The sequence below is a fragment of the Pogona vitticeps genome, chromosome 3, assembly GCF_051106095.1.
Source record: "Pogona vitticeps strain Pit_001003342236 chromosome 3, PviZW2.1, whole genome shotgun sequence".
Lineage (NCBI taxonomy): Eukaryota > Metazoa > Chordata > Lepidosauria > Squamata > Agamidae > Pogona > Pogona vitticeps.
The window spans coordinates 116,018,696-116,044,307 of record NC_135785.1 but is presented as its reverse complement, the minus strand read 5'-3'; the positions used below and the strand labels follow the sequence as shown (position 1 = coordinate 116,044,307).

General features: G+C 40.5%; 1 protein-coding gene across 4 annotated transcripts; it reads right to left on the bottom strand.

The window, feature by feature from the left end:
- Positions 1-283: 283 nt before the first annotated feature.
- On the bottom strand, positions 284-25,228 carry NOLC1 (nucleolar and coiled-body phosphoprotein 1). 4 transcript variants are annotated; one of them, XR_002300349.3, is made up of 15 exons: positions 25,071-25,228; positions 23,491-23,546; positions 22,896-23,020; positions 20,542-20,663; positions 18,538-18,706; positions 17,762-17,883; positions 14,600-14,753; positions 13,175-13,309; positions 9,640-9,729; positions 8,029-8,148; positions 3,527-4,054; positions 2,537-2,640; positions 2,165-2,245; positions 1,770-1,981; positions 284-1,311 (listed from the first exon to the last, which is right to left on the bottom strand). XR_002300349.3 is itself a non-coding variant. In XM_020791181.3 (14 exons), exons 1-14 carry the CDS (start codon positions 25,179-25,181, stop codon positions 1,823-1,825), a joined length of 2,076 nt encoding a protein of 691 aa, XP_020646840.3. In that variant the 5' UTR covers positions 25,182-25,228; the 3' UTR covers positions 284-1,822. The 4 variants fall into 4 exon arrangements, 2 of the variants coding, with proteins under 2 accessions (XP_020646840.3, XP_020646841.3); XR_013543897.1 differs by having other exon boundaries at positions 1,770-1,977; XM_020791181.3 differs by having other exon boundaries at positions 284-1,981.
- Between the last annotated feature and the right edge of the window lie 384 nt (positions 25,229-25,612).

Here is a 25,612-nt window from a genome sequence, read left to right as displayed (position 1 = left end):
CTTCATATATGCATAGCCCAATGAGACAACCCAACAACATTTAACTGAGGGTGAACAATGTGCCTCATTCTACAGAAGGGCAGGGGCAGAGAATAACTGCTAGGCCTTTTCAGCCATGGGTAGTAGAGATCAGTAAGCTCCCAACTCACATTTTCCTTCCTCATCTCATGTAGGTTCATGCAAGATATATTTTGTTTTTAAAAGTATAAGTATTAGTATATATGCATCTAAGCTATGCCCGCCTTGTTTCAGTCACCCTTTTAAGTAAGTCTGGACAAAAATCTGAACGTTTACAAAACATTTTTATTGTAGTAGATGCAATAAAATTTCCAATATTCTCAATTTAAAAATGAAATCTTGACAGCTCCATGTACTTCCTGTGGAACTTTGATACATAACAAGAACAAACCAAGGCTGTAAATAGGACAGACTCTTTGGGACACTTCATAACCTTGTTATTTGAACCCCACATACAGTTGGGACAATGATACAGATTATGGACAAATTCTGCATTATGTAGGAAGGGCAATTTTTAAAACTTTCTCAACAGCAAACTCAACAAACAGTAAAACTGTTATTGGGTTGTACCACTTTATACTACAGATAGGGAAATCACATGATTTAATGTTTCTACCAATTTAAAAATAGTGAAATTCCCCACAACTACCTCTTAGTCTCTTACATTCATATATATATGTGCGTGTAAGGTAGCAGTTTTCATACACACTAGCTTCCTGTAGCAGACTGCCCTTTCTTTAAGCCTCCCTTGCTGCAAGGGATTCTTAGGGAAACAGCTTACTTTTTCAGGCTCAAATGCAGCAAGATTATGCTAGATTTGCATGACTAGATTTGGAAGCTTCTCACAGTAGATCTTCAACAGGTATGAGCCTGGGTAGGAAATGAAGCTACCACACTCCTCTCAAAACAGAACAGACATAAAAACAGAGTTCTTTCTCGTTCTAACTATATACAATACAAATAAAATAGAGTTTGTTATGAGCAACACAAGAGGTCTGCAGAATGACTATACAAGCCCTGTTGCTTCCCTTTGACAGTATCATGCGATTATCAATACAAGGTTACAAAAAAGGCAATGTATTTTGCACTTTCGGATCATCTTGGTCTCTGGAGAGACCGAAAGAACAGTGACACATGTTTACAGATCTCATTGTAAAAGAAAACAAACAAACAAACAAACCCCCAAAAAAACAGATCCAACATTTGGGACGGTTAATGATTCTCAGTTGTAGAAGAGATTTGTCTGGATTCAGGCAAGTTGCTCAGCTCTTGAATGACATGGAAGTTTAAAAACTATCCCAAATGAAGAGAAGATTGGGAGAGAGAGAAAAGAAAGCATAAGAGCAAATAATAGTTTTACTTTAAAAGCATCCACCATAGTATTCCAAATTGTACAAAAAACCCGCAAAATTACTTCCTTAGATTGCAGGCAAGATTAGATTCTTTGCCAAATGCAAAAGAAGATATGTTGGTACATCTAATGTTAAATTTGTTGGAAAAATGAAAAGACTGTTCAGCCTAAACACATATTGTTTTATCAGGTTTGCAGGAGCTATGCTCCTCCCACCTAAAATTAAAGTAAAACGATACATAACTGGAAATGTCCAGAAAATCCCACAGGAACAATCATACATCTCCATTAAAAGTCACATTTTTAAAGTTTTGCCATTTAACTTAACTGGCAACTTTCTGCTCAGATTAATAGTAGAGGTGGCTATGTTAAGTCAATCCTTTGCAGAAATGATATTCACCATTTCATCATTCAAAACGGTGAAGCATGAAATTCTGTTGAAGTAACTGAAACTTAGTCACTCTCAAACTTGATGGAGTTTATCTGCGTAGAGATAGCGCCACCACAGTAACTTCCCCTTTTCTTCTTTGTCTTTTCATGCCGGAAGGATTTGCCCTTGGTAAATTTTAGGACTTCATTTGCTTTCTCACCCCAGTCACCTGCAGCTCCTTTCTGAGACAAAAAAAGACCATTAATGATTAGCAGTCAAGCACAATATTAAACAGCTACTAAAAGGTGTTTATTTGTTTGCTTTTTTGTGAGTCACAGTCTCTTTTAGACAAGCAGTTCCTAGATAGCCTCTTAATTCTTACATTTTGTATAGACTGTTTCATGTACGGTCAAATCTATTCTTACCTTAGCATCAAATGAATTGTCTGCTACCCGTGCATCTACTTTCACCTCTTCTACTTTTACTCTGCGGAAAGGACTAGACTGCTGTTGAAAGAAAATTTGTGTTTTTGTTATTTTCTGCAGCCATCATTGTGACAATGCAAAGCATGAATTCAAAGTATATCTGATTCCTGGCCATACATCCTCTGCCCTAAATAGCAAAAACCTTCCTGGACTAGAGACTGCTTCCAGAGTTTCCAGCAACTAGAACCTCAGACAGAACACCACTCTTATTTACTGTAGCACAAGGATCATCATAGATGAACTCAGAAATGAAATCTTTTTCAGCTCTTGCCAGAAATGTCCATCACTAGATTCTGCTTTTTCATTACTCACCCGCTTTGTCTTGGGGAACGTATGTGGAGTTCTGGGCTTCATCTTATTGCTCGGTGTCTCCAACTCCTGATCACCATCCCTCTTCCGTTTCTTCTTGGTGGGACCTGCCACAATTCCCATACATGTTAGAATACAACACAATCACATCTCAGTCTAGGGAGTGTAAGAAATGCTTTTCAGTGATCTTTGTATCAAGCAACTTTAATGAACATTTGTGACTGTCCAAATGTAGGCAAAATACTTGTGAAAAGCAAATACACACAGAGTATTAATTTTAAAAAGCCATACTTAAGTATAAGCCAGTTTAGAATGAACACCATAGCATGGATTGCCTTTATGAGAATGAGCCCTCTCATCCTCTACTGGAGCATCTAAGAGAATACTACAAGCTTTTGCCTCCATTTTAAATTAACCACAGCTCAATATGGTTTCAACCCCCATTCCCAAAACTGTGGTCAGTCTCAACAATAATCAATGCACAGAAGACAGCTTTCTAAACCCTATTTTGAATGTCAGTGTTCATTAAAAAGAGGAGAAACTACTAAACTTCTTGCAGTTGTACTAGAGGTGTAGGGGCCTGCCCCCAAGGGACTCACAGGGGATAAACAGGACAGGACCTAGTATTCTCCTCTCTTCCCCTCCCCCCCAATTTTATATGCACACCAGTATGCAAGCACACATGCATTCTTCTCCCACCCTGATAATGGTCTCTGGGTATGGTGGAAACATCTCCGCCCACTGTGTTAACATTCCACTGCTATCCCAATCCAATGCTCAGCTGATCAATGACTAGAACAGCTGCATACAAGACAGAGCACTCCTCGGTGTTCATTGTTCAAGTGCTCATTGGACAAGATGTGGTGAATCAGCTACCAAGCAGGACAGGACATGGAGGCATATGGAAGTCGATCGCACATCACCTTTTGTGGTACACTGTCTGAACTGGCTGATACCCTATGTTTAACACTTCCCCAAGGACTAGTCACCTACCTCCATTCACGGTCCCTTCATCAGAACTGCTGCTCTCTGCAACACAAGCTGCTTCAGCTTTTACATTCTTTGATGCTGTCGGTTTGCCTGTTGAGTTCAATGAAGTCTTTGGTTTCTTTTTCTCAGATGAACTGCAGCTTTTCTTGAGTTTCTTTTTCACTCCTCCTGTCTCTTCAAGCTCTTCATCACTGGAGCTATCTGAAGAGCTGCTGCTTTCAGCTGCTGCCTGCTTACTGGCCGGCACACTTTTGCCTCCTCCCACCTTGTTAGCTGGCTTCTGGGCAGGTTTGCTCTGTTCTTCTTCACTGCTTGAGCTACTTGAGTCTGAACTGCTTGATTTAGAGGCAAGGTTACTGGACTTGGCTGGTTTAGCCGTCTTTGTGGTACAGATTTTTTTAGGAGTTTTGTTATTCACAGTGCTGCTATCTGTTTTCTTTGCCGTCGCTACCCCAGGAGTCTTTTTCACTATTTTTGTATCTTGTCTTTTTGCAGACTTCACAGGAGCCTCATTCTCAGAGCTATCAGAATCTTGGGGGTGGGGGGTGGAAATAGAGTTTACAATATAATTGACAAGAACAGTCTATAACACCAGAGACAGCCTGTCTACACTGTTGTCACAGTTTAGATTTAGCCTGGAGAAGACAGTATACATATGAAGTGATACATCAGAACCTCAACATTCTGAATATCTGGAGAACATGAGAAAGAAATCCAGTATTCCAAGAGAGGGATTCAGTGGGAAAGTAATGAAACACTTACTGCAAGACACTTATTTTATACAGAGGAAGGACACCCTTACAGTGAGTTGTCCCTCCCACTCACCCTGATCTTTATTGAGCTGATAGTTCCCTGTAATGGTGAGGACAAGCTGGAACTTCAGGCCTATTTCAAAGGCTCCTCTTGACAATAAATAAGCATGACACAAAACAGATAACAGAAGAACAGAGAATGCTGGGCCAAGAGGATAGTTACCCAGTGCTTCCCCATAAGACCTAAATATGCCACCAAACTCCAACGTCTGGTACCAAGCAACCTAGGTGGAGAAGAATCTCCTTCCTCCCTATGTAAAGGTCTGCAATAAAGTGCCCAAGTTACTTTTTCCTATGAGGCAAAAGGACATCCTTTGAATAGAACTTCCTAAATTCAAGAGTCCCCAGGTAGATCTCAGATGCTGTTGGTCAAGATTTCTATCTGTAGTTAATGATCCCCTACTGGGGAACCACTTGTTGAAGGACCTGGCCTGAAAAAGTGCCTCCACAAATTCAAAATGGCCCAGCCCATAGTGCCTTGTAAACAAAGGCTGTGCCCTCTAAGTAGCTGCCTTGCAAATGTCCAGGAGAGGGACTTGAGTATTGTAGGCTATCAAGGTGGCTGCACTTCCAGTAGAATTTGTGGTTATGCTATCTGAGATTGTTTTGCCAGAGGTTGTATAGCAGATGGCTATGCAAGCCTTAATCCACCTCATCTAGTTAGAGTTTTAAACCCTTTCTTTCCCATGTTTTTAAGTTGAAATGAAATCAACAGAGAATCAGAGCATCTAAAAGCTCTTTTCAAGTAAATCTTCATAACCCTCCACATATCTAAGGTGTGCCATTCCTTTTCTAAAGCGTGTGTGTGGCTTTGGACAGAAGGTAGGTGGGATAAACCTAAGCCTGAAGGAAGGTTGAATTGACCTCTGGGACATGTGAAACATCCAACTAGAATAACCACTGACTCTTGTTTTAATTATATAGCTCTGGCCTGGCTGAAAGAGGATCAAGTTTGGAATCCCTCCTAGCAGAGGTAACTGTGGTCAGGAACAGAACCTTCCACGATAAATGCTTTAAAGACATCTTCAGGAGGAGTTCCAAAAGTGCCACAATAAGGGCTTTGTTGACAATAAGTCTCCAGGAGGGAAACCTAAGGATAGGGGGAGCTTTTAGAGATATACCTCAAAGAATCTTCATAATGTCCTGATCCATGTATAATGAACTGCCATTTTAATGGAGGTAATACTGCCACTAGAGCCACTAAAGTATTTGCAGAAAGACCCTTGTCCATTGCTTTCTACAGAAAATCCAAAATATCTGAAATAGAGGCTTTCTACACCTATCAACCCTTTGTATTGCACCCGCCATGGAAATTCTATGGATGAGATTCCCTGCTGTTATGGGCTTCTCTCCACAAGCAACACTGAGTATGCAATGGCATGAAGCAAAATCAGCCCTTAAACAGAGAATAATGGACATGGAAAGGCAGGTAGATGTTAGTAGATGCCCCAACTTTAGAGTGATAGACACGCACAAATATTGCTTGCTCCCCATGGCCTATTTATCACAGCTTGAGACATAAGTTTAGGAAAGCTTTTACTCTGGCTAGATGTGAGGCCTTTCCCTCAGTGGTGTTGGAAGGCAGATTTAAGAAGATCTTGAGGGAACAGAGATTGTGCCCTTGTGGATCTGGTGAGATAGAATCCATTGAGCATATGATGCTCAGATGTAACAGGCACAACAAGATTCGAGGAAAATATATTACACCTCTCTTAAAAGACATGACCAGCCAATCAGACTCGGACTACTGTAACCAATTGTTAATTGATCAAAACCGGACTACTACAGAACTGGTAGCAAAATTTTGGGTGGCATGCCATAGTAGCCAGGATAGCCAAACTTAGACATTGGTCTTACATTGTTATACTTGCAGCTTTATTGCTTTTTGCTTATTTGATTTGGCTTTTTGCAGTATATGTCAGTACTTGAAGCTCTGCATTTAATTTTGTTTTAAGTATATGGCTTGATGCTGTAACAATAATGTATGTATGTACTGTATGTATGATTCCCTGCTGGATGCTAACATACTTGAGAATATGTTCCTAGAACCCCTTGGTTCAGGATGAATTTCTGTTCAACAACCAAATGAGAAGCTGCAACTATTTCAGGCCAACATGGCAAACTGCCTTGATTGAGAAGGTTCCTGGTGACTGAGGGCTTTAACTTGCTTACACTTACCTCTAGCTGGGTGGGAAACTACGCTCTTCCAAAAAGATGCTAGTATGACCTTCTGCCTTTACCCTTTGGAACACCTTCCCTATCCCTATGGAAGGAAAAGGCATTCAACAGATCCTGAGGCCAGGGGACTGTGAAGGCACCCATGCCCTCTACTCCCACTGACCAGTACTCAGAGGAGTATCTGCTCTGCTCATCTTGTGTTTCACTGGAAATGCAAATAGGTCTTTTAGTGGGCTGACCTGGTCAAGGTCATTCTTGCCAGGTTTACTCTGGAGAATCTATGTCTTGCCAGTTCAGCCAATCTGCCCTGGTGTTCAGTCACCTTTATGAGCTCTGTCTCCAGGGAACAAAGGTGAGACACCAACCCATGTGAGAAGGGAGGCCACCTCTGTCATCAGGGAACATGACCTCATCCCTTGCTTGTTACTGATATACACTTCGACTGTCATGTTGTTCATGTGAATCATTTCCTCCCTAACCCTGAACTATATTTTCCTAACTGCATCAATGGAACTTGCTGATGTTTTAGTACATACACTTGCAAAAACAATTTCTCAGTAAGCAAAGGACAGAAGTGAGGAGATGAAGAACAAGTTTCCTATCAAGGTGGAGACAGGAACTTGACTGAAGTTCTGGGTTGTCCTCACCACCAGAGGGAGCCAGCAGCTTAATAAAGATTGGTTATCAGCTTCTCCTCATTGAAGCGATTGGGAGGGACAAACATTACAAGGATGTCCTTCTTGCCCTGTAAAATGCCTACCTGTTAGGATATTACCCCCTAGATCTCACAAATAGAATGAGCACATCTTGTTGATCAGTTTCCCTAAATGACCCACTGGAATACCTCGTAATTTTAGGACCTTACAGAAGTTTTTAGAGACTTGTCTATTCCGGTATGTATTTAATTTTAATATATTATGCTTCTAATTCAGATTTTCTCTGTAGCTACTCTTTTAACGCTTATATCCTACTTCGTATTTGAATTATTTAATTAATTGTTGTTGTTTTTGGCTTTACTTACATGTTCTGTATTTTTCATTAGGTGTAAACTGCTGTAGGAGGATTTTACCTCAAAACAGGTATTCAGTTATCAAACACTGCAAGGGCATAACAGTCACAATCCAGAAACAAAAATACTGATGACCACTCTAAAATTCTTTTTCAGCATACTATAAGGAGTTTCCGCCGAAAGAAAACTGACCTACCTTTAAACATTTTTGCTTAATTTACACTGTCTCCCTATTTGTGTCCCAGTATGTCTGTCTTAGAATCCACACAACTAAAACAAGTCCCTGAAAAGTGATAATACAGCATTACATAGACACCTTGCTTATACTCTGATCTAACAGCTACTTTTAAATAAAATGTGAGAAATTTACATCAGTTCTGCCTTTTAATTCAGAACTTTTAGTACTAACAGCAAACAGTCAAAGATACTGATTAATTCCTTCTCCTGGTACAGCGACTGGAAATTATCATCACAGAACTGTACTTACGCCTAGCTACTAGCAATACCTGAGCTATCTGAGGAGCTGGTGTCTTTCTTCAATTGAGCTGGTTTGGCAGTACCCTTTGTTGTAGCAGATTTTGCAGCGAGCTTGACTGGTACCTTCTTCTCTTCTTCAGAGCTAGAATCTATGGGGGAAACTTTTTTTTAATGTGTGTGCATATTTGTCCTTGAGCATATGTTCTTCTTAAGCTTATATTGCAAAGCAGGATGTGCCAACAGCCTTCTGACCATATAACCAAACCAACATCACTACAGTATAACACATAACTATAACCTTAAAGTGGGAATTACTAATGGTTTGTTTTTGTTAAAAATATTAAGATGACCAAGAAAATAGGAAAACATAAACAATGTGTTATGCATAGCTTGACATCATTAAAACAGTTCTTTAATTAGCCACTTACCAGAATGGTTAGAGCAAACAGCAACTATGTTTAACTGGGCAGACTAGCAAGTTGCTACATTCATCCCCTAATTTCCTCTATTATAAAAAACAGTCCTACCATAAACAGGATCCTTAGGCCTACAGAGAGAGAAAACTAATTATGTATGTGTAAAAGTGCAGGTAGGCCTACTGTGCTTAAATCTATGAAAACTGTGCTTCAGCCAGGGGACTGGTCCCAATGCTTCTCTTCCTGACAGGAGGAAACAATGAAATGAAAAAAATCTCTCTTCTATGTTTCCACTTAAGAGTGGGTAAACATGGCTCAGAAATGGCATGTCAGGTTACACATGTTACAGGCCTCTACTTTTCCGGACCCAAGCAAGGGAGTCAGAAAAGAACAAGCTGTTTAGATTGCTATTTTATGTTCTATACTTATGCCTTTGCTTCAAGCACATGCCTTAGGGGCACAGCATTAAGCATGCCACTGTAGATCTTTAAAAAATCTGGAAAAGAACATCAGGATAGGAAGTGCTGAAGTACTCTTTCCAAGGCTATATATATTCCTTAAATAAACTAACAAAAACTAGTTCAGATAGCGTAAGGACTACTTCTATACTCCAGATGTATCAGTTGGCAAGCGTCAAAATACTACCTAAGCCTCTCCTATGCTGGCATGATTCCTTTGCCAGTGAAAATTCACAGGCACAACTATGTCAGGGAGTCCAAAATAGGTGTGATGGGCCCTCAGATCCTGATTCTGGCCTAGCATTAGTGGCACAACAACATTCTGAATTCAGAGGTATTCTAAGTTTAAAATCCTCTTGCAATTTCCATGGAAAGCAGATTACTCTTAGTAATGGATACCCAAAAGAAACTCCCACTCAACTCTCTAGAGCAGTGGTCCCCAAACTTGGGCCTCCAGATGTTCTTGGACTACAACTCCCAGAACCCTTCACCAGTACTTCTGCTGGCCAGGATTTCTGGAAGTTAAAGTCCAAGAATATCTGGAGGCTCAAGGTTGGGGACCACCACTCTAGAACATCCAACTACAATATTCAGTAGCATGCAAAGTATTCCCTTTTACCATGTAATTCTGAATTAACTGGATATATTGAGAGCATATTAAAAATAGTCTTTCTCATTACTGCCATGCTACCTGAGACAAACTCTCCCATCAATAAAAGGCTGCAACACCCATGGATCCAGAGACATTTGTATCCAAGACACTCACCTGAATCACTCTCTGAGCTAGTCTCTCCTTTTTGGGTAGGAACAGGAGCAGATTTGGGGGTAGGTGTCTTTTTAGCTACTGGTTCTTCAGCTATAGAAAACATGAAATGCTTTCTTTATATGCTTTTCTCCAAGACACCGTGACAGTTCAAAGCTAGCAAACAGTCTCCAGTTTTACAATCACTACTAAGCAGGAGTCAGGGAGTTTCACATATACACATGAATGCAAGGGCAATAAATCTACCTCCAAGCTGGAAAAGCAGCAGATTTTGCACTTTAGCTTAGAAGGCACTAAGGACTTAACACATGACTCAATTTACATACAAACCAGATATCTAGTTAATTCTAAGCCAGCTTTCCCCCCTGAGCATATCAGTTTATCAGATTACCCAACATATGGAAAAATATGTAAATGAATCAAGACTGAATAAGCTCATCCAGCTAAAGTGATGAACTCTCCTACACAATCCTGAAAAAAAAGATTTTTCCTGTGGATGGGCTCTCTTATTTTCTTGAAACAATAAGATTTATAGTCTAGGCCAGTGGTTCTTAACCTTTGTTACTCGGATGTTTTTGAACTGCAACTCCCAGAAACCCCAGCCAGCACAGTTGGTGGTGAAGGCTTCTGGGAGTTGCAGTCCAAAACTCCTGAGTAACCCAAGGTTAAGAACCAGTGGTCTAGGCATACTTCTCAATTCAGTTTTACTCTTCAGCAACATCTGCAGCCAGAGGTATATATATTTTATTAATTACATGTGACAAGCTACCGTATTTTTCGCACCATAAGACGCACTTTTCCCCCACAAAACAGGGGGGGGGTGGAAAGTCTGTGCGTCTTATGGAGCGAAGAAAACAGATTATATTTTCCTGTTTTCTTCTCCTAAAAAATTGGTGCGTCTTATGGAAAGGTGCGTCTTATGGAGCGAAAAATACGGTAATTGTTTTAAACTGCTATGGTGAATGATCTATATGGGAGACGCAGATGAGACTGTGAATATTGACATCTCAGCAGCATTTCACGTTACTGACAGAATCTTCCTGTATCCATTCAAAATACAGGGTTTGGAGTGTTTCGCTGTAGTGATTTATTTATTATTTATTTTATTTATTAAATTTATATCCCGCCCCTCTAGACCATGTCTACTCGGGGTGGCTGTCTTATTATATTTAAGGGGGTCTATATTAGCAGGTTCTCTTCCTGTCTTATTTTATTTAAGGGGGGAAGTTGCAGGTGACTTTTCTATTTAATCTTTGGATTTTTACCCTTCAGAGTTCCTCAATCTTCTCTTCAAAATGACTGTATAGTTTTAGTAAAGTCACAAATATCCTGGACCACACCTTTTCTCTGCTCTATGCTCAGTTGACAGCAATTTTACATTTGCATTCATGTCTGAAGAAGAGACAATCACCCACCCACCCAATGTAGCTGAACTAGAAAAATAAACCATGATGGCACTTCATCTGGGAAAGACTGATGTGAATTACATGAAAACAGCAATTTGTACATTTTTTAAAATGCAACCCTTTTGTTTTATACTCAGGTGTTGTATGCTTTGTCTGATACACTGGCTTAAGTCCTGCCACACAGTTACACAAACAGCTTAACTATTTAGAGGGAAATTATTGCATCTTAAGGTATCTCTAGACCTTATCTGTTCAGTACAACACTGACCAAAGTATAAAACTGAGGCCCCAATGAAATTATAACATAACTCTGTATACAACAGCTGTTTGCAGAGATTTCTTATTTCACAGCAATTTGCTTCCAAAACTAACAATGTATATTTTTGCACAAGATTTCAGCCACTGAGTGAACCCCTTCCTGAAGAACACAGTCTTGCTAATATAGAGACAGGGTTTTTTTTTATTTCTTGGACTACAGATACCACAATTCCACTTTCTGGGAGTCCTCCCTGATTTACAAATACTTTACATTTAGATGTGGCTCACTGGAGATAAAATGCCATCAATGGAAGCTTTTGAGGCTTAGCTAGGCCTAGCTCCATCCAAGGTTCCTATTTCTGGGCTGGTGCTAGCTGGAAGCTTTCTTTTTGAACAAGAAGCCAGGTGAAGTTAGACCTAGTTAAGCCTCAAAGCCTTCCAGTTTAGGCTTCTTCTCCTACATGAGTCACATTTAGGGGTCTACAAATCCAGTAGAATTACAAAAATCTCATTCCCGATAATTTGGCAACCTTGAAGATCTACTACTATAACGTTTGTCATTGCTTCAAGCAGGCGTCTCTTAATTTCGTGGCTGCTGTCACCACCTGCAGTGATCATGGACCCCAAGAAAGTAAAATCTGTCACTGCATCTATATCTTCTCCTTCTATTTGCCAGGAGGTGATGGGACTAGTGGCCATGATCTTAGTTTTTTTAATGTTGAGCTTCAGACCATTTTAGTGCTCTCCTCTTTCACTCTCATTACAAGGATCCTTAATTCCTCCTCACTTTCTGCCATCAGAGTGGTATCATCTGCATATCTGAGGTTATTGATATTTCTTCTGGTAATCTTAATTCTGGCATGGGATTCATCCAGTCCTGCCTTTCACATGATGTATTCTGCATATAAGTTAAATATGCAGGGAGACAATATACAGCCTTGCCGTACTCCTTTCCCAATTTTGAACCAATCAGTTGTTCCATATCCAGTTCTAACTGTTGCTTCCTGTCCCACGTATAGGTTTCTCAGGAGATAGATAAGGTGGTCAGGCACTCCCATTTCTTTAAGAACTTGCCATAGTTTGCTGTGGTCGAGACAGTCAAAGGCTTTTGCATAGTCAATGAAGCAGAAGTAGATGTTTTTCTGGATCATCTGGCTTTCTCCATAACCCAGCGTATGTTAGCAATTTGGTCTCTAGTTCCTCTGCCCCTTCGAAATACAGCTTGTACTTCTGGGAGTTCTCAGTCCACATACCACTGAAGCCTACCTTGTAGGATTTTGAGCATAACCTTGCTAGCGTGTGAAATGAGCATTTTATTCATCTTTAAAAACTTCCAGTGAACCACAGATCCCATATAAAGAATGCTAGATGGTCACAACTGCATTAATCCACTATTTGCCAACCTTCAGACAGTAGAGGCATGCCCACTAGAGGCCACCGTTCTGTATTTGTGCTGCTAAGTCTGCACCTTCTAAAGGTGTTGCTGCATAAGGAATAAGAATCATACCCGATGCAGATGGTGAAAATGAGAATGGAAGATGTATGGGAAAGGAGCAAAAAGGTCAGAGCAGCAAACCATGAAGATTATAAGGCAGTTTCCTCTATGGGCAGTTGTTCTAGGCTGAGGAAATTTTTTAAATTACTATGTCTTGGGATGTACTTATAGCTCAATACACCCCAGTACATGTTTTGGGAATTACTGCATTGCTTAGTTGTCATTATTTTCAAGTTCCTTTAAAAGAACATTTTAACATTTTAGAAATAAGTAGGTCTTCAACTGGCAGGCTTACCCCTAAGGGAAGGTACATCTCTTAAAAGTAATCCTTCAAATATAAACATCAAGTTAATCATGTATAATTCTTTCAAATACGTACTTGTTTTTTTCTTCTTGAACATTTGTTCCTTTTTGTCAGTTTGCTGCATCTTTTTCTTAGAGGTTTTTACAGCAATCTGTTGTTTGCCTTTTGCTGACTCTAGGGAGACAGGGGGTGGCACAGCACTATATTGCCCTGTAAAGACACAAGTCAGTAAAACTGAATTATATCAATAATCAGGTTTTGTCCTTTTCTACACAAAAAAGTACAAAACTAAGATGAAATTATATACATCTCCATATACAGTGGACCCTCGATTTACAGATGGCTCGACTTACAGACTTTTCGAGTTACAGACTTCTCTGGCCGCAAAATTTAGATTCGACTTACAGCCGGAGAATCGACTTACAGACCAGAAAAAAGCCAAAATGGAACAAAAATAGAATAAAAACTGCCAGTTATGGGATTAATCGGTTTTCAATGCATTATAGGTCAATGGAGATTCGACCTACAGACTTTTCGACTTGCAGCCACCGTTCCAATACACATTAATTCCGTAAGTAGAGGGTCCATTGTATATTTTTTACATCCTTTAACACTTGAAGCCAAGGGGATCCATGTAGCACACAATAAATTGCTTCTGGATTTTATAAATGACATAGATTTTAAAAGGGGATGATGGTGGATTTAAAAAAAATCAAAGATAAAAACATGATGTCCAAAATGTTACATCATGAAATTCAACTAATAAATTTCATGTTTTAAGTTATATATATTTGTGTACCTGGTATACAATCAAGTAGTTTTCACCTTACCGGAACCCCTATGAATCATTCCTTTCCTATGACTAATAGCTCTACTCAGGTTCTATAGCCTAATGGTTACAACTTCTTTTATTGAATCAGAATTATGTGCATCAACACAAAGTAGAACACAGTCCTTGCAATTTCACTCTACAGCTATTCTTCCCTTTTACTTGCATTATTTCAAGTACTGTACCAAGATTCTTTTGGAGAAGGTGGTTTTTGTTTGTATATAGAGAGCGCTGCAGTGGCAGGCAGCTATTAAAGGATAACTAGTGTCTAAAATAAAGAATAAGCAAAGGGATTAAGTTATTTTTCAAATACATTCAAATGTGAAGAAGCCATCACCATCAGAAAACCTCAAGTGATAGCAATTTCTACCTATGTTTCATTAAATAAGAAGCATATGTAATCTGTGCATTGATTGAATTTCTGCAACACCTACCATTAAAAGGTTCTCTAAAATGGTGCTTCCCATTAATTAGTTCTGTTAGCTGAGCTACTAGGCTTCCATGAAATGTTCAAGCAAACACGGTAATTTTTATAGTACCACACTAAGTAACAGCATTTGCTTTCCATCAGCACAAGTCAAGTTTCTGAAGAACAAAATTTTAGACCTCAATTTCAAGGAAAAAAGAGTCGCTATCAGGGCCTCAAACTAAAATATCTTTCAGTAACTCACCTTTCTTGGGCTTTGAGGGTTTCTTTTCATCCTCTGAACTGTCTGAAGAATCCTCACTACTGCTGCTGCTGCTGTCCTTCTTCAGAGTTTTGCCTTTATCCGTGGGTGGTCGAGGAACTTCAGGTTTTGACTGTGGAACTTTCTTTGCCTGGTTCTTATTACAGGAAAAACGATGTCCCAACACCTCACATTCAATAAGGGTGCAGTTTCCAAAGGCTAATAATCTTTCAGTTACTCCTTCCGTACCAAGCTATTCATTACTCAAATACAAGTATCATACCACATAGAAGTCTTCTGGAACACCACCACATAGGATTTAGATCACTGCTGGGGAACCTGTAGCTCTCCAGATGTTGCTATAGCACAACTATCATCATTCCTCAACACTAGCCAGGCTGGCGTAGGCTAACAGGAACTGGAGTTTAAGACTTATACAGACCATAAGAGAAACCAATTTTATGGCTTCTTGAACAATGATATAATGTTACAGAAGCTTTTCAAGCCAGAGCCCACTTTTATACTTTGGTGGGTCAAGTTACCTATTGTGAGTGCAGAGATGGAAACATTTTGTGCATGTATCTGTGTATACACAAAGAATAACAAGCTTCAGCAATGCAAGAAAAGTTGTAGGCATGCCATAATACTTCAAAGTGATACTTGAAGCATTCTGTTTCACAGGTATACTCTCTATGATCATTAAAGCAGGCTAGCATTACTAAGCCACCCTGAAAATACATATTTAAGTATTTACTCAATAAAATGAAAATGTTCATGCTGCAGCAGAGGAGCTGCTGTTCCTTCTATGCTGATTTCAAATGGGATCCACACCTCACTATGTGGGCAAATTTGCAGACTGAGCTCTTTTAAAAGAAGATGAGCTCTGATCAATTACTATATTTTTTCCGTGTATAAGGTGAGAGTTTTTATTTAAATAATTGGACCAAAATTGATGGTCGTCTTATACAGGGCAGGCAGCCGCTTTCCCTGCCTTTTGTGAAGCTACAGAGTAAATCAGCCATGAAAGGGCAGCACACTTGCACCCCTTTGATCGTGAAGCAACCATGAAAGGGTGCCAGGACCAAAGGGGGTGCGCGCATTGCCCTTTCATGGCTGCATTACCCATTTCCTAAGGTCTGCAGAGCTTAGAAAGTGGGAAAGGCAGCCAGGAAAGGGCGGGAGGAGGGGCATGTGCGCGCGCTGCCCTCAAATTTTCTAATTTGGGTGTTAGAAAAGGGTGGGTCGTCTTATACTTGGGGTTATCTTGTAAATGGAAAGATATGGTAGCTTTTTTTTTAAAAGAAAAAAGTTACAGGCTAACAGTTTTATGCTGCAGTCAGTTGCCTGAAAGAAAGCCTTGAGATCAGTATGGTATACTTCACAGAACCAAGTTACTGACTGGTTTTCAGGATCTTTACAAAAAATCTGACCAATTCACTACATATTTGGTACATACCGTGTTTCCCCCAAAATAAGACAGGGTCTTATATTACTGTTTGCTCCAAAAATGCAGTAGGGCTTATTTTCAGGGGATTTTTTATTTTTTTTTCATATAGAACAGTCTGCATTTATTCAAATACAATCACATCATCTTTTTCCAGTTGCTGCACAATGGTAGAGGGTGGGGTTTCACTTAACTAGGGCTTATTTTTGGGGTAGGGCTTATATTACAAGCATCCTGAAAAATCATACTAGGACTTATTTCAGGTTAGGTCTTATTTTGGGGGGAAACAGAGTACTTTTATTTATACATAAATATTTAGCATTCTACTGACCATATATAGTTATGATAGGCACAAAATATTGTTTAATAGGAATCTCTACCCACAACAGCCAAAGCATAACTTTGTTTAAATATACAACATATCAAGATCAAATTAAAATGATCAGCAATAAATTATGATTTCAAATGCGAACTACACCTTAACATATCTGCTTAGGCACAACTCAAATGCCAAGTTAAATGAAATCAATGATCTAACCAAAACTAGACATAAAAGAATAGCATGTATTATACTGCATTTAAGACTAACGATTTCTTTCCACTGTGAGCTTTCATGGATTAATAATGGACTGTAACTTGCAGAAGCTCACACTGAAATGGATTTGTTAAAGTCGCCACAATACTTTTGCTTTGGTTGTTAGTGAAACAGACTAACAGGGCTATCTTTTTGAAAACTGATTGAATCAAGTATTGCAATTTCGGCCATTTTCAATATCTTGGTAAGGTTAACACAACTTGCTCACCTAAGGAACTTTTTCTCCCCCTAAACATTTATAACATAAGCTGCCTCGGGAAGACCATTATCTTCAAATAGGCAAATTAATATACATACAGTGGTCCCTCGCTTAACGATTACCTCATTAAATGACAAATCCACTTGACGAGGTTTTTGCGATCGCTACGATGTTTTAAAGGGAGAAAATCGCTTTATGATGATCGGTTCCCTCCTTCGGGAACTAATTTTTCGCTTAACAATGGTTTAAAAACAGCTGATCGGCGGCTCTCAAAATGGCTCCCCGCTGTTTTTAGGATGGATTTTTCACAAGACAGGCACCGGAAAATGGCCGCCCTATGGAGGATCTTCGCTGGACGATTAGGTATTTAGCCCATTGGAACAAACTGAGCGGTTTTCAATGCGTTTTTCCCGCTTGACGACAATTTCGCTGTACAGCAATTTCACTGGAACGGATTAACGTCGTCAAGCGAGGCACCACTGCATTGGCCAAAATCTCGTTGCTTCCTTATGACTGCAGAAGACAAGTAGCATAACTTGCAGTGTCTTCTTGCTACTAATTAACAAATCCAGTCCCCACTTGGGGTTTCAGGTGTGCAAAAAACCCACTGGACTGGAAGAACTTGACTTTCCAGAGGAAACAGGATTATGCAACAGGATTTTGGCCATTAAAATATCTATCTGTCTGTCTGTGTGTAATGTATGTATGTGTTATTCTGCACACAAAGGAATAGTGTGAGTGTGTGTTATTCTGCATACATTCCTTTGTGTGCAAAATAAATTCTTCTGCTTCTTTAGCCATTCTGCTTCTGAAATACAGTAGCTTTTCATTCCCATGTCTGTAAATCCAAAACAAATGAACTCCAAGCAAAGTAAATACTAAGAACACAAATATAATGGTATTTTCATAGAAGGACCTACTGCTTACCTTCACAGCTACCTTCTTTTCTGCATCAGAATCTTCACTGCTGCTGCTGCTGCTGTCACTGCTGCTACTACTGTCTGCCTTGCCATTGGCAACTTTGGGCACTATCTTCATTTCTTTTGTAGCTAATTATGATAAAAACAAAGAATATTCTGTACAAAGGAGCAACAGAAATAGCTTGGGTCTTTGCTCATATTTGGCATATAGCTCCTAGTACAGCGATCCTCAACCCCTGGGTTCCGTGGGTCAGTGCCGGTCCATGGGCTTTCCAAGACTGGGCCGCGGAGACGGATCTCCGCCCCCCACATGCACGCATGGTGGGTGTGTCGCACTTGGGGGTGTGTGGCATAACACGCCCCCCCCGAGCCTGCCCCACAACCAGTCCGTGGTTCCAAAAAGGCTAGGGACCATTGTCCTAGTAGATCACCTCCAACAGATCACTGCCACATCGAAGGCAAATAGACCCCCCCCCCCAGCATTCACAACTTCTGTTACTTTCCCAAATGTTGACCAGGCAGAAGCCCTAGGAAAAGAAATTTGTGTTGTCCTATTTTAAAAAATGTCTTTTGTGTTTTTTGTTAGTTTTTGTATATTGGAATATTGGGACCAATATGACTGATCTTTAATAGAACAATTTTTAAAAAATAGTCAACTTTGTTTCATTAAACTCTAAATTTAATCAATCTCAGTGAATTCAAAAAGAGACAGAAAATCATGTAAGAAAAGCTTTTTTTTTCACCAACTTTCTCATTTCTGTCTGGCAAAAGTAGGTGAATTACCTGATTTTGAAGATGGTTTTGCTGCTTTTTTAAGTCCCACTGACTTTGGTGGCTGCTTCTTTGGAGCTTCATCTTCTGAGCTACTTGAATCTGAACTAGAACTGCTAGACTTCTTCTGGGGATTTGTTTTTAGATTGGGTGTCTTCTTTATCTTAAGATCCGGTCCCTTCTAAAACACAGCAAACAACACAAGTCATATAACTAGAAGCATTAGTAAGGTTGATTACATTTGTGACCAAGGTAAAACCTAACCCTAGCAGAACATGTTCAGATCTAGCCTTGTATGCCTAATTCACAGCATGTGCTGACCACATCTGTTGGAACCTACCACTGGTGCACTTGAATTGAGAGTGGAACCTAGAATACATTGCCTTCGTATGCTCCTCTTCATTTGCAGAGGAAATGGTAGGCAAACTGCCTTTGACAGAAAGCTTATCCACCATTACTAATCTTCTCAGTGACAAATAGCAAGACTTCCTTAAGCACAGTTTTAAATCTACCATCAAACATCCACCAAAGAAAACCTGGCATTTTAACAATGTATTCATTTAAAATATATTTATCCATCTTTCTTTTTAAAAGAACCCAAGGCAGCTAAGCTGATGTGTACTGGCCATCAACCATTTGTATCTTAACAATGGCATGGTTTCCCCTTGTCTCCTTTAAATATATCCTGTTAGCAAAGCCTTTCCCAAGTGACTACAACCTTTTATTTTTTACATTCCATCTTCTGGTCTTTATCTCACCTCAACAGCCAAAATTATTTACCGTTGTGTTTAAGTTTTGGGTAAAGGACAGGAGTTCCTTATAAGAGCCAAATTACAAATGTAAAAAGCATAAAAAGGCACAGTGTAAGCCCACCTATCCAACCAAGGTCAAGGGGTGGCCCCTCCTCCATTCCAAGATCCACAGACTCAACACACTGAAGTTTAAACAGAAAGGAGCTTATTAACACATGGGGGGAACTTAAACTTGGTAATTGGCAAGTTCCTTGAACCTCCACAAGGAACCAGCCAAGGGGCTATTCGGTGACACTAGCTCCCCTCACTGTCTCTGTCCACTCCACACCTGCAATTAATGACACTGAAGTAGGAAGGTTTCTAGCATTTCTTAATGGCAACTATCACAAGGAGCCAAAATTGGAGGCCCTGAGGAGTGAGCTGGTAGGCCTGTAATAAAGGCAAGCTGCAGAGCTCGTCACTGCCTGGCTCTGAGTCTGGGCCTGCTACCTCTGCTACTGAGGAAGTCATTGGCACTCTCTTCCCCGTTCCCTTCTCCAACATCAAAGTCATGCCAGGGCTGGTTCCCAAGCCCATGACCCAGGTCTTTCTCTTTCTCCTTTTTGTACTCTCAGCTGGGCCAGAACCCACATCAAAAGGTCATCTTTGTATATGTAATCTCACTTGCTTTTTGACTCGGGGAGGGGGCTCTATGTTGTAAGTCCCCTCCAGCTGCTCTTGCAATTTATCCCAGACCCCTTCTTCCCAATCAGACAGGTCCTCCCTCATGCCTGCATCCTCCTCTCCTGTCTGTCGGTCTACCTCTTCCAGGTGTCCTCTTATGGTCCCTATATCCAAACCTCCTTTCCCTCCTTCCCCCTGCCCTGAGGGTTCTTCCTCTTTCCCCCCACCTCCTTCAAGGGGTTAATTCCTCCCCTGCCTTCTTTGTCATCTCTTCCTCCATCTCACTCTGGAATCCTGGGCCCTGCTCTCCTCATTCTCCATGACAGATAGAGCCTAAGCTGCATTTTCCACCCATCAGAATGAAAGCATTTGGGGGCTCAATTACACCTTGCACCCTTAGGCATGGAACAGGGGCAGATGGTCCACTATGGAAGCCCTTTTCAATGTGTTCATGTCATCTTAAGAGACCATCAAACGTGAGCCAGCAGAATGAAATACATTGCTAGCCACCTGTCATGGCCGCTCAAGAAGCTCTTCAATATTTTGTAGATTTCAGACTATCTCTATGTAACCAGACATGTAAAATTGACTATTTACTAACCTTTGTTGGCTTCTTCTTTTCTTGCTCAGAGTCTGAAGAGTCACTGGAGTCATCACTGCTGCTCACTGCACTGCCAGGAGCTGTCTTTACTGGCACTTTTATTACAGTGGCCACTTTACCAGCTAGATGGGGGGGGGGAAGGAAGCAAATAATTAAGACAACTAAGAATAAAACATTAGTTTCTGCATCTTAGCAATAGGCAGCATTTAAGAAAAACTAATACTGCAAAGGAATAAAGAGCAAGCCTAAGAAATCCATTCTTCTCCATTCATCATATTAGTTCAGTCCTGAAAATAAATCAGTGTTCACAGAATATGACCTGAATGTGTCAGTGTTAGTACCGTGTTTCCCCCAAAATAAGACAGGGTCTTATATTAATTTTTGCCCCAAAAATGCATTAGGGCTTATTTTCAGATTTTTTATTTTTTCATGTTCAACAATCTATATTTATTCAAAAACAGACATGTCATCTTCTTCTGGTTGTTACACAATGGTGGAGGGCAGGGTTTCACTTAACTGGGGCTTATTTTTGGAGTAAGACTTATATTACGAGCATCCTAAAAATCATACTAGGGCTTATTTTCAAGTTTGGTCTTATTTTCGGGAAAACAGGGTATTACTGAAGTAAAGCGTTTCAAAAATTTGCCACAGATTTTCTCAAGGAGGCAATTAACACATATAATAGTATGAAGAAATAAAAAGCTACCAACCACACTCCATTAATGTACTATTGTATCCACTTTGTGCCAGCTGATATTAACGAGAGCCATGCCTCCACTTCTCAAGTGGAGGTCTGATGAGCACATGTTAAGCATTTAATTGTTTTCTCTCAACTAAATTCTGGGAGAATTTGTAATGTTAGGGAAGTGCACTTCAATAACTGACAACCCACTTACTATTTGACTGTGGACTGCCAACCATTTTGATATAGGATTACAATTAACACTTAAGGTGTACACACATTACCCTTATAATTCACTAATTAAATCCACTCAATAACTTCTATTTGCACTTGGCTATTCATTGTACATGCTACAAGGAGCACAGGACTACTACCAGAACTGCAAAGACGCTATAGTCCTGCTAAGAAAATACAAGCAACAGTAAATAGTAAAAGTAAAGCATATCAAAGAGATTTATGTAGTGAGGTATGGAAATGAGAGCTGGACCATACAGAGGGCTGACCACCGAAGAATTGATGCTTTTGAACTGTGGTGCTGGAGGAGACTCTTGAGAGTCCCATGGACTGCAAGGAGATCAAACCTATCCATTCTGAAGGAAATCAACCCTGAGTGCTCACTGGAAGGACAGATCCTGAAGCTGAGACTCCAATACTTTGGCCATCTCATGAGAAGAAAATACTCTCTGGAAAAGACTCTGATGTTGGGAAAGTGTGAAGGCAAGGGGGACGACAGAGGACGAGATAGTTGGACGGTATAATCGAAGCTACGAACATGAATTTGACCAAACTCCGTGGAAGACAGGAGGGCCTGGTGTGCTCTGGTCCATGAGGTCATGAAGAGTCAGACACGACTTAATGACTAAACAACAACAACAATCAAAGAGATTGTCACTTTCAACCAGAATTGCTCCATTTTGCACTCAAGTGCAGAATTGTCTGCGGGTAACTAGGCAAAGAAATTTTGGAAAAGCTGGGTTTTTTTTTTTTTACCTTTTAGGCCACACATAGACTGCACAGTAATGTTTAGGCAGCAGAGTGGATAAAAATAAATTATTTTCTAAACAATCTAAATAATCTAAATAAAAAAATGATTCTTGCAGTTTGAAAGAACTGATATTTCAACAAAAGGAACCTGCAGATACCTATATTTAACCAAAACAATGAAGAGTCCCCTGGTATCTTAAAGAATAACATTTTATTTGTCAAGAACTCTCACAGACTGCAAGCACTTCAGCAAACGCATAGACTATCTTTTCAGCAGACAGATAGGACACACAGGATTAGGAAGAATTGAGATGCTGCTGAGAAGAAACATAAATGGCACAGACACAATTATCTTATCAATGGTTTAATAAGCAGTCAAAAGGAGGTAATAAGGACATTGCATAAATTAGCAGATTCACCCATCTGTCAAAAGAACAAACACTGAACACAAGAAAGTGGGAAAAGCTGTTGTCTGCAGGCACTATTTTCAGGCTTCCTGAAGGTTTCTGGTGGGCTTCTGTGAAAAAACAGTATGTATGGATTCCTTGTGTGTTTCAGGGCTTTTCCTAAGTTCCTAGGATCGGAGTGTGACCATAAACTGTCCTTGAGAATACATAAGCAGCACTGAAGTAACCCTTCAAAAGCATGAATACTCTGATCTAAGCCAAAACAAACTAGCAAACCTCACCTTGTTTTCTGGCTAGGGGCTTCTCATCTTCACTAGAGCTGTCAGAACTGGATGAAGATTCTTTCTTTGCCTTCTTTGCAGGAGGACCATTGAGAACAGCCTGCCGCTTTTTCGCTTCAGGTGATCTGTGAAGAAATATGAGGGCCACTATTCTTTATTAAGCTATTGGTGATATTGTTTATTAAATCAAGAGAAGGTGAATGAAAATTAGTAAGTAATTTCCTATTTGAACTTATCCTTGTACCAATTCTAAAAGTTGATTTACTCACTAGGTTTTCCATGGTATCTCTTTCTACAGAGATAATGGATTTAGAGATTTTAAGAGAAGCAACAATTTACCAGAAAAAAGGGTTTTACAGATCCTACTGGATGTGTGCAGTGCCTTGTTCAGAGCTATGAAGAGCCTGTTACAGTTAAGTACTCAGAGTTTAAATAACTGGAATTACTCCCACATGCGTCTCATTAAATATGTATCTCTGCTACACATTTAACACCTTTCTTCCAGCAACTGTATACCTATTAAAATATCAAGTAAGCAATTAAACAAAATTGGAATCAAAATAGGCAATTTTCCTGAATAACTTTCACTACTTACTTGAGCCAGCAGTTGAAGACATCAAGGAGAGAAGCAGCATTGGAATCCTGTTCTGTCTAAAAGGCAAATCCAATACAAAATGCAGAAAACAGTAAGATGGCATTTTCTGGAAGACAGCTTTGACAGTGACTGAATCTCACAGGTTATGGGCAACTAGTTATGCAACGGCTTTGTCAAAAGGTAGCCACCAGGTATGCAGTTATAACATAATTTCAGGTATTTGGTGAGATACTATTGTAAGCTGTTTATAACTATTCAACTAAATGGCTAATACAGACCCTTTTCTCTCTCTGATGATTTAACTAACAGAATATAGAGCAACCTCAACAACAAAAAGTAAACCAACTTGTTTTACCTGAGGCAGAAAGGTTGTCTAGCAGCATAATATAAGAATTAGAACAAAAGATTTCTCCTTAATTCTTCTTTTAAAGTACATTTTTAGTGTTAAAGCCCCATTAACCTGTCCGTTTATTGAATATAACTTCACAAGCCTTCAGGTAAAAAGCATACAATACTACAGAAGAAAAATGAAAATAATGTTACACTATGGTTCAGGCATATTATGTAGAACTGCCACAGCTCTGGCTTGCTGCATATATATAAAAATTTACCTCTCATTCTCCGTGTATCTGTGTGCGTGCATGCATGTGTCTGTGTATTCAAACTTCTGTATCACCCAGAGTGGTCTCTGTAGCCATATGGGTGGTATAGAAGTTGAATAGTTGAATGAATGAATAATAAATAAGTAAATAAATGGAGCATGAGAGGTGCATTTTATATAGAACGAGGTAACAAACCTATCAGACACAGCATGAACACCGAATTCAAAAGTACACCCTCTTTTTGCCACGCACTGTAACCAACTGTTGCTGCCAACATGTTCCCTTTTAGGAACCTCACTAACCTTATGCAAATTCTCATCTCTCCAACCTACATAGTAATCCGTGTGCTCCAACTCTGCCTAAAATCTACTCCTCCTCAGATGAAAGAGCTTTCCACCTTGTGCCACCTCCCTCCTAAAGGTCGTCATGCAAGGCAACTGTGGTTAGGACCTTTCTGATGACCATTCCTTCCTGGTTTATAAAAGCTTAACTCCTCTTCTTACGGCACTACTTCCAGCTCCCATTCCCGCCGGTGTCTCACAGAAATGGCACCAACATCCTCCCTGCCAGCCCGACTGCGTTCTGGCTAGCGCCCCACTTGCGGCTTTCATCCAGCGCCCCCTTTTCTCCCCAGGGCTCCCCTCCTTGCCTTCCTCCACCAGGCCTCCCCTCTCCGTTTAGAAACCCAGCCGCCCCCACCACCACCAACCCCCGCCCGGTACCCCTGAAAAGCCACACAGGCCCAGTTCGCTCATTTTAAGCGGGGCTCTAACGCTGCAGGAGAGAGGCCAAACGGACGCGCTCTCTCTGGGATGAGCTAGACTACAAAGCCCATCAAAACAGAAGGTGCAGTCCAACTCGCATGCCCGGGGAAGGTTGGATCGGACAAAGGCACCCGTGAGGCACCGCAACCGGCGTCCTTCTCCTCGCCCCGCCGCCCCCTCCTCCGCCCGCGAGCCCACCCGGCCGTTGCCTCACCACGCCAGTCGCCTTTCGGAAAGCGCGCGCCGCCTCGTCGAAGCGATTTTCCCTCAGGAACGAGAACACTAACGGGAACAAGTCGCTGGGCACCACGCGGGCCTTCGCCATGTTGCCACCGGAAAAGGAATTTCCCTCCTCCTCCTCGCCCAGTTCTGTGATTCGTGCTTCTCGTTTCAGGAAAACATAGAGCTACACCCAGGAGAGGGAGGGACGGAGGGGTACCGCGTAAGAGGAGTTTTTCTCCTGGGAAGGCATTAATTTTCCAGCGGTGGAAAGTCACCTGCGCGTTAAAAAAAAGTTAGCGACAAGACGTAGCCTTTAAATTTGCAAAGAGATGGACGGGTTAATTCCATTAATTCGGTTCAGGATGTAGAACAAACCCTGTGGCACCTTAAAAAGTGTTTGAAGAAGCAACTCGTAATACAAGAAACGGTTGGGTTGGGTTTTTGTTTTTTTTTTTTACAATGCAATGCAGCCCCGCATGTACTTTCCCCCTTTAATAGCCTGTCTCTCTCTCTCTTTTCTTTCTATCATGTCTC

Bases quoted from the DNA above. Each gene is read 5' to 3' on its own strand.
- NOLC1 (XM_020791181.3), bottom strand. From the start codon at position 25,181: ATGGCGAAGGCCCGCGTGGTGCCCAGCGACTTGTTCCCGTTAGTGTTC. The intron at 4,055-8,028 runs GTATTGCTAGTA...CCCACCCCCAAG, and splicing joins CAGCTCCTCAGATAGCTCAG to ATTCTGATAGCTCTGAGAAT. The intron at 2,641-3,526 runs GTAGGTGACTAG...GAATTGTGGCAG, and splicing joins TGAAGGGACCGTGAATGGAG to GTCCCACCAAGAAGAAACGG.